The sequence below is a fragment of the Folsomia candida genome, unplaced genomic scaffold, assembly GCF_002217175.1.
Source record: "Folsomia candida strain VU population unplaced genomic scaffold, ASM221717v1 Fcan01_Sc026, whole genome shotgun sequence".
NCBI classification, from domain to species: Eukaryota; Metazoa; Arthropoda; class Collembola; order Entomobryomorpha; family Isotomidae; genus Folsomia; species Folsomia candida.
In genome coordinates, this window is record NW_019091218.1 from 1,567,269 (window position 1) to 1,575,344 (window position 8,076).

An 8,076-nucleotide genomic window follows, 5' to 3' on the forward strand; every position below is an offset into this window, starting at 1 on the left:
AGCTTTGAGCAATTCTACGGCGTAATTCCAAACCTCTCCACCAATCTCTGGTCGGTGTTATATAATTAAACCGCAATTTTTGTATGCGTTTCTTGGCAAATCCTTCGTATTATCATTTTGTAATTTTCCGTTCCATTTCAATTTGTGGTTTTCCTTAAAATGTGCCCGTCTATTCAGTTCTTCAAATAGATTTAGACCATCTGAATATTTTTTTGAGTTTCTATATGTCAAGTTCCAACTGTTTAAATAAACGTGCATTTATGCAACACAAAACGATGGCAATAAAAACGAAGGGTGACATGCCCAGTTCTCCCAAACCCGATCCTGAAGCTACTAAATAACTTTATACAATTACAACTAGCTAATTAATTAATGAACTTAACCACTTTCGTATTTGCCGGGTTGCCCGTGCTAATTCAGCATTATGCTGATTACTACAAGCAACGCGATTTAGCTTCTACCCTATGTGACGTCGAACCTCAACTTGGACTCCCGCATGTTGACGAGTATGATTTTATTGTGGGTAAGTAAAATACATATTTTGTCGTTTTAAAATTTGAATTATTCATAAATTTTGACCTTGTTTTTTTAAAGTTGGCGGCGGAACGGCGGGTAGTTTAGTGGCGGGTAGATTAGCGGACAATTTTAACGTTCTCTTACTCGAACTTGGTGGCGACCCACCTCCCGTTATTTACCCGGCGTATATTGGTTCCATCAAGTCCTACGATATAAGGACGCATCCCTCAATTAACGAAATATACAAGTCTATTCCTCAGTCCACTTCGGCATTAGATGACAATGGGGTAAGTATATAAATCCTTTAATAGAAACAGGTTACCAAGGATACCCAGACGAAGGGTCTGCTACCCCGGAATATTGAAGTATTGCGGGTTTTAGTGGGTTTTAGGGTGGCAAATTTGAGCAATACCCACGGGTACTCGGGGTTTTCAAATCTTACAAAATTTGGTAACAGGGCATTCTACAAATTAATTACTTATTAAAATGTAATTCATGAGCACTTTTGTTACGAAATTACTGAAAAACAGATTTTTTCACAATTTAATACGTTAGACACTAACTCCGACTACCCCGACTACCCACAAACCCCACGTAAAACCCCTGGGTATTGGTTTTCAATAGCTAAACCCCGGGGTTTTCCTTACCCTGTCCAGACGGAGTTTAGAAATATGGCACTGACACAACGTTTCCAGTTGAAGTTTCCATCTAAATTTTCCCGTAACCATTTTTGAAACTGTATATATGTAGATTGCAACCGTCCACGCCGGTCGGATGTTGGGAGGTTCTGGTTCCCACAATTCCAACGTGTACAACCGCGGCTCTCCCCTGGACTTTGATTACTGGGCCAAACTCTTGGGCGACGTTACCTGGGACTATAACCATATGTTAGAGCATTTTAAGGATACTGAAAATTTTGTTGGGCAACTTGTCAACGAGAGGCAACGTTCCGGTACAATATGCAGTGATACACAGTTGAAGTTTTCAAGAGTTAAAATTGATTTCTGATATTTAGACTACTACGGAGTAAATGGACCCTTGCGGGTGGACACGGACGTCCCCGACTTTTTAAGCAAGTGGCGGATGGCTGCTAATGAACTAAGATTCAACTTTAGCGATCCAAATGCTCGTCAAGCACCTTGTAAGTGATTAGGGTGGGTATGTTGCTTGGAGCTTTTTTAAAAATAAATTCTGCTCTTAGCATTTACTCCTCAATGCGTTTCCATTCGGAATGGAATTAGAGAAAGCACTTATGACGCCTTTGTCAAAAAGAAGACAAGTCGGAAACCAACAATCCACCGATATTCACAAGCAGACAGGGTAAATATAAAATCATTGGTCAATGTTTCCACTAAAATTTTAAAATACTAAACTTCCAACAAATTGTCAATATTAATGAATCCGCAGATACTGATCGACGAGAACAACAACGCTTATGGGGTTGCTTATACACGTCACGGAATCCCGCAAATTGCTCATGCTAAGAAGGAAGTTATCGTCTCGGCGGGATCATTTGGATCCCCAATCCTTCTAACAAAATCTGGGATTGGGCAACAAGATGTTCTCAAGGCGGCAAAGGTAAGCCACATTTTTTAAAAAATACAAGAAAAATTCTTGAAACAACTGAGCAAACAACTATTAATCGTCGAAGTTAAAATCGAAAAATTGTGTCTAGCTACTGGTTCATTTGTCCGGACTCCTTTAAACGAGGATAGAGTTTTACAAGGGAACAGTATAAGGTATACAGCTGCTCCTTCCCTACTTGAGGAATCCGCGATTATATTAGCCGAACCAGCCGAATTATTTTATTATTTAAAATCACTTATTTTTATTTTGACGTATAAGTCGTAGGAAATTGAATAATTTTAACTTCAAAGTAAAAATAAGTGTTAAATAGTAAAAATATTCGGCAGATTCGGCTAATATAATCGCCGATTCATCAGGCAGGGGAGGAGCAGCTGCACACCTTGCAGAGTTCCCTTCCAAAACTCTATCTTCATTTTAAGGAGCCCGGACAAACTGAACAGTATTGTAATTTGAACATAAAAATAGAAGAAATTTTGTGACCCTCGTAACAAAAAATCTTTAGCATTTTTCACCAATATCTTAATCCTCCTTCCCCAGATTCCCCTCAAGAAAAACGTACCCGGCGTCGGAAAAAATTTATGGGATCACGTCATGCTCATTCTAACCTTTCGCCGAAACGATCCTTCCTACCGTGACCCCAATTTCCTCGAAGAACTTAAAAAATTCCAAACCGATCGCACCGGTTACTTCGCCCATCAACGTCGCACCCAAGCATTCGCCTCTTCCTCTCGCGCTAAAACGGACGGTGAACCAGAATGGGGGGATATTCAAGTCCAAATGATCGACCAACCCTTCATTGAAGAAAATCCGGGCGGCGCTGTCTGGGAAATTAGTTTATCCCGCCCAAAAAGCTCGGGCGAATTCCTCTTCAACGCTTCAGCCTACGTTCAGGGAGAAACCGCAAATGGGAAATTGGGCCTCAGCAACTTCAAGTATTTTAATGATTCGACCGACCTCGACGTAATGGTCGAGGGGATCAATCTCGCCATCAAAATTATGGAAGGGACGAAAGCCTTCAAGGCGAATGGGTACAAATTGGATGAATCATTTGTTCCCTCGGCATGCAAAAAGTTTCCGAGCAGATCAGCAGAGATGTGGAAGTGTGTTCTGAAAAGGTTGGGGACGACGCAGTGGCATTGGTCGGGAACTTGTAAGATGGGCAAGGCCAGCGATCCTATGGCTGTGGTTAATTCGAAAATGCAGTAAGTTTCTGGGAAAGAGTAATTCTCACACTACCCCTGTGTTCTAATTACAACGGAGGTCTCCCAACGTATGCTGAAAGATTTGGACCAAACAAGCATTAATCGATCATAAATATAATTAGGATGAAATTTGCCAATGGAACTATCTCCCAATTCTCAAGATTAGCGGAGATATTTGCATAAAAATAGGAGAAAACACATCCCCACGGCTAACAAATTTTTAATTTGCCAAATTTGCAGCGCATTTTTCTCGCTTTGGGTGCAAATATCTCCGCCAAACCTGCGTATTGGCAGATAATTCCATTTGCAAATTTCGTACTAATTATATTTGTGATCGATTGACACCGGCTTGGTCCAAATCTGTGAGCATACGTTGGGAGACCTCCATTGTTAGTTTACTAATTAAGCTTATTAATGATAAATACATAATGGGATTACGTATTTTCTAGAAAATAATGAAATTATTTCATTTTCAGGGTGTTTGGCATTGAAAAGTTACGAGTTGTGGACGCCAGTGTGATGCCAAAGGTTACCAATGCCAACTTGAACGCCGCCACGATGGCGGTTGCGCAGAAAGGGGTGACAGAAATATTACACAAGTATGGTAGCAACACAAATGAGGACAATTAACCATCAAATTATTCACTATTGTCAATATTAATCAAGAGTTTGTGAATCTATCAATCAGTCATATGTTTCGGGACGAGAGAGATGAACCAATCATTTTAACAACAAATGTTAAAACGCGTAATACAAAATTTAGATAATCGTGATGTGGATTTTGGTTATTGAATTATTTAATTTTATTCTGTTAAATTATGACTCCTAAAGTTATTTTATTCATTGTTTAATAAATTCAAATACATAATTTTTGTCTTTAATTCAACTTTTTTAGTCTAATTTTGTACTTCGGACAAGTCAACTTTAACCGAAACTAGATTTTGTTTAAATTCATTTCATTCGACCGATAAGCTTGCTTAACTAAAATCTTTAATATACAACGCAAATTGAGATCCCAGCGAAATATTTCACAATTAGCGAACGAAAACCCTGCAAATTATTAGTGAGTGTGAAAAATATTCGGCTTTCGAACCCCAAATCTTATCTTTCATTCGAAGCAACTGAACTTTTGAGATTGTTAGCTACATATTTTTCAAATATTTGGTCAAAATTTCAAATAATTTGCACAAACGTAAACTTTCACAAATACAGATTGAACAGAAAATAGATAATTCAAAAACATGACATTCCATAAATTGAGCATGATGTCAAAGCAATGAGTATAATAGCCTTAATACTTGTTTTTTTGTAACTTTTTAGTTTATTAAGATAAATATATTCAAGTTTATTGTGCAAATTTTTATCTGAAATCCTTCTGATTATTTCTCAACCCGTTAACATTATAATAAACCGTCGCAAACGCGCATACGGAAGTAGCTTCAGACTACTTCACTCCAAGCACTCCCACGACATCGCGGGAACACTTGATTTTACTGTATTTCATCTATACATTCAATTTTTTCAAAAATCTCATTTTGCCCCGACCACACCCCCTAGTGACGAGGGGGTGTGGCACAACTCGGGAGCACTTTATTCTACTGTATTTCATCTATGCATTCAATTTTTTCAAAAATCTCATTTTGCCCCGACCACACCCCCTAGTGACGAGGGGGTGTGGCACAACTCGGGAGCACTTTATTCTACTGTATTTCATCTATGCATTCAATTTTTTCAAAAATCTCATTTTGCCCCGACCACACCCCCTGGCGCCCGGGGGGTGTGGCACAACCGGGGAAATCAAAATTTCACTCCATTTCATCCATAGATTCAATTGCACTAAAAATCTCATTTTGCCCCGACCACACCCCCTGGCGACCGGGGGTGTGGTCCGGTTGCACCCAAAAGTTGATAGGATCCTCCCCCTGGGGTATTATGTATGATGGCGAAAACCGATTTCGATTATCTTTATCCGTTCTCCCGTTATCCTGCTGACAGACAGACGGACAGACAGACAGACAGACAGACAGACAAAGTCTTCACATAAAGTAGCTGAAGCTACTTAATAACTACGCCACTGGCATTCTTTTAATCTTTTTCTTAGCTGCAACCACTGTAATTTTGCTGAGTTTGACAAAATTTGCCTACGTAATTCTATTTGTACAAAAACCAGTGCCAGCAAAATCATAACCCCATACAATACAAAACAAGTGAGAACACTTCCATTAAGCTCTACCAGGCTTTGTTCTTCCGGTCGAATTTCTGCCTTCACACCTTGACGTCTTATCGTTTTCGACCATTCTTCCTCGAGATTTTGTGTTGGCAGAAGTGTACTAAAGATCATCCACTATTGAGTTGGACTGACGAAATAAAATGGTCAGAACTTATTACACAGTTAATGCAATTTCAAAAAAGTTGCATATGTTTACTACCAAAGGGTTTTGATTGCCATACAGTTCAAATTTTAATGATTCAATTCCGCTGTCTGCTGCAGATTGCATTTTCTTCTTCCGACTTCGCGTCAAATTCCGACCATCGACTGCACCTACTTTCAAGCTCATTTTCTTCCATCTGTTCTTAAATTTTCGTAAGGTATCTAGCGATTCTGAAAGCTTAGAATATTTGGAGTTAGTTAGCGCCCAGAATTTCCCAATTGGTCTCCGTTGAGGAAAATTTGGTGGGTTTTAATTTTTCGGCACAAATTCGATTTTTTTTTAGATTTTGGTTCTGAGTGACCTTTTTGGCGTCATGAGACCTTTCGAGGTCAGCCCAAAACAAAACTTTTTTTTTATGTTCCTTGGTAATAAACGATTCCAATCCCCCTTTAATGCAGAATTTAAGATAAACCTCCTGGTTTACAGTGCCCTCCAAAATGATGAGATCGAAAACATGACCAATTCTAGCCATGTGTTGCCAAATTCTTCATTTTTTTGGTAATTGGTCTTTCTTCCGAACTTTGTCTTCATATTTATTTTAATCACAGGGGTTGGAACTATGGAAAAAATGCCTTCCTGGAAGATTTGAAGGGTCAGCTGTGACGTGGGGCTCATTGTCCATGATGACCACTTTTCCACAAGTCTTCTTCAACAATTTCTGGCAGAACGCATCAATCCTTTCCTGTTGTGTTGGTTTGTAATTTGGTGCTGGTTTCTTTCCCCTGGCTACAATCCCTAGTTTATGGACTTTGATTTTGCTCGGATAGCTTTTTCAAATCTTGACCTTACTTTCCGCTGCAGCCATTGTCGTTGATGGATGATTTTTGAAGATTTTTTTTATGTGACTTTTGACTTTTGTCGTCGCTAGCTTTACAGATCGACTAGTGGCGACTTTGAATTTGAGTTCATTGGATTCCTCGTACTTTTTTATGTAAGAGTTGACATTTGAATGATGAATACCTTCTTGCTTGAAAAAGTGCCAAGTGATTTTAGAATCATAGTTTCTTCGATTTTTATGAAACTCAATCACTCTTTTTTCAACTCTTGCCTTTCAACCCAAGTTTTTCTAGTCTTAGCCATGACTCAATAATTGGTGACATATATCAATGGAAAGCTTATAACTTGGTCTATTCAAAAATAATTTTTTTCGAAATTTAATTTCGCTGTGTTCCCGCCTAGCGTGCCTTTACGGGGCAGTCCAACTCGATAGTGGATGATCTTTACCAATCGATCGTGTACTTTTTCCAGATCTTGTGTTGGTCGAAGTTTACTTCCATTCGGTCGTAAATTAATTTTCTCCATATTCTTGTTGGTCGAAGTGTACTAGTTCATCTAGTAATGTGCATTTTCTACTCATTTTGTATCGGCCGAGGTGTACTACATTATCGAGGACAGGTGAATGTTCTATTTATTTATCTAGTGATCGATGTGAAGTACACCATGTGTACTACTTTTAACGATTGGTGTGCTTTTCTATCAATTTTGTACTAGTTATAGTGTACTTCCAACTGGTCTTGTGTATTTTCTGCTCATCATTATATATTTGCTCGAAGATAATTTCGACCGGCTATCGGCCGGTCGAACTGTACTACCCGGGGTCTAAGTGTACTACTAACCAGGTTCGTAGGTAGGTAAGATTTTCCAGGGTTGGGCAGTGTGTGACAATTTTCCGGAAGAGGGAATATGTAAGTGTTGACGGATGGGATTTAAACTATAATGAGGGTATTCGTGATTTCTTCGTATCCGTAGTATCGTAAAATAAAAATTTACAAAGAAAAAACAAGGGGACGGGTTTCGTAAAAATCGTAAGCGTAGTAATGCGATTTTCGATGAGAAAATCTTACGACGCTTATGAAATCTAGTAAGTATTTTACGATACGAAGAGATAATGAATACCCTCAATATAAATTGTAGTGCGTCCAGATTAACACGTATTTAAATGGGCTAGATTGTATGCAAAAAATGGGTTTGGATTTGCCAAGTTTGTGTTTAATGTTAGTTACATTTTAAAGTTTCCCCTCATAGTTCATAAATATTTTCGAATATGTTAATCACACTTAGGAGGGGAGCTTGCGAGGTTGATAATAACAGATCTCGATGCCCTTTGCATATGTGGTAGGGTCCCATGAGTGTACTAAAACCCTGAAGTGGTTTGACTCCATGGCCACATTTACGCCCGGCACACCCACTCAAAAATGCCCAAAAAACGCTTTCACTCCAGTTTTCACTCACTCAAATCCACGCCAAAAATCCAATTTTACTCGGATTTTGAAATTTCTTTCACCATTACACTCCCAGATAGTTGCTTTCTTCAATCCAATATCAAACTCAATTTTGCT

The 8,076-nt window shown here is 38.9% G+C and overlaps 1 protein-coding gene across 1 annotated transcript; it reads left to right on the forward strand.

The window, feature by feature from the left end:
- Positions 1-305: 305 nt before the first annotated feature.
- LOC110859560 (oxygen-dependent choline dehydrogenase) lies at positions 306-4,191 on the forward strand. Its single transcript, XM_022108528.2, has 8 exons — positions 306-523; positions 595-803; positions 1,267-1,468; positions 1,532-1,657; positions 1,718-1,836; positions 1,924-2,094; positions 2,641-3,305; positions 3,782-4,191. Exons 1-8 carry the CDS (start codon positions 373-375, stop codon positions 3,933-3,935), a joined length of 1,797 nt encoding a protein of 598 aa, XP_021964220.1. The 5' UTR covers positions 306-372; the 3' UTR covers positions 3,936-4,191.
- Positions 4,192-8,076: the final 3,885 nt, after the last annotated feature.

Coding starts and splice junctions, on each gene's coding strand:
- LOC110859560 (XM_022108528.2), top strand. CDS start 373: ATGAACTTAACCACTTTCGTATTTGCCGGGTTGCCCGTGCTAATTCAG. Junction 1,658..1,717: donor AAATGCTCGTCAAGCACCTT/GTAAGTGATTAG, acceptor TTCTGCTCTTAG/CATTTACTCCTCAATGCGTT. Junction 3,306..3,781: donor GTGGTTAATTCGAAAATGCA/GTAAGTTTCTGG, acceptor TTTCATTTTCAG/GGTGTTTGGCATTGAAAAGT.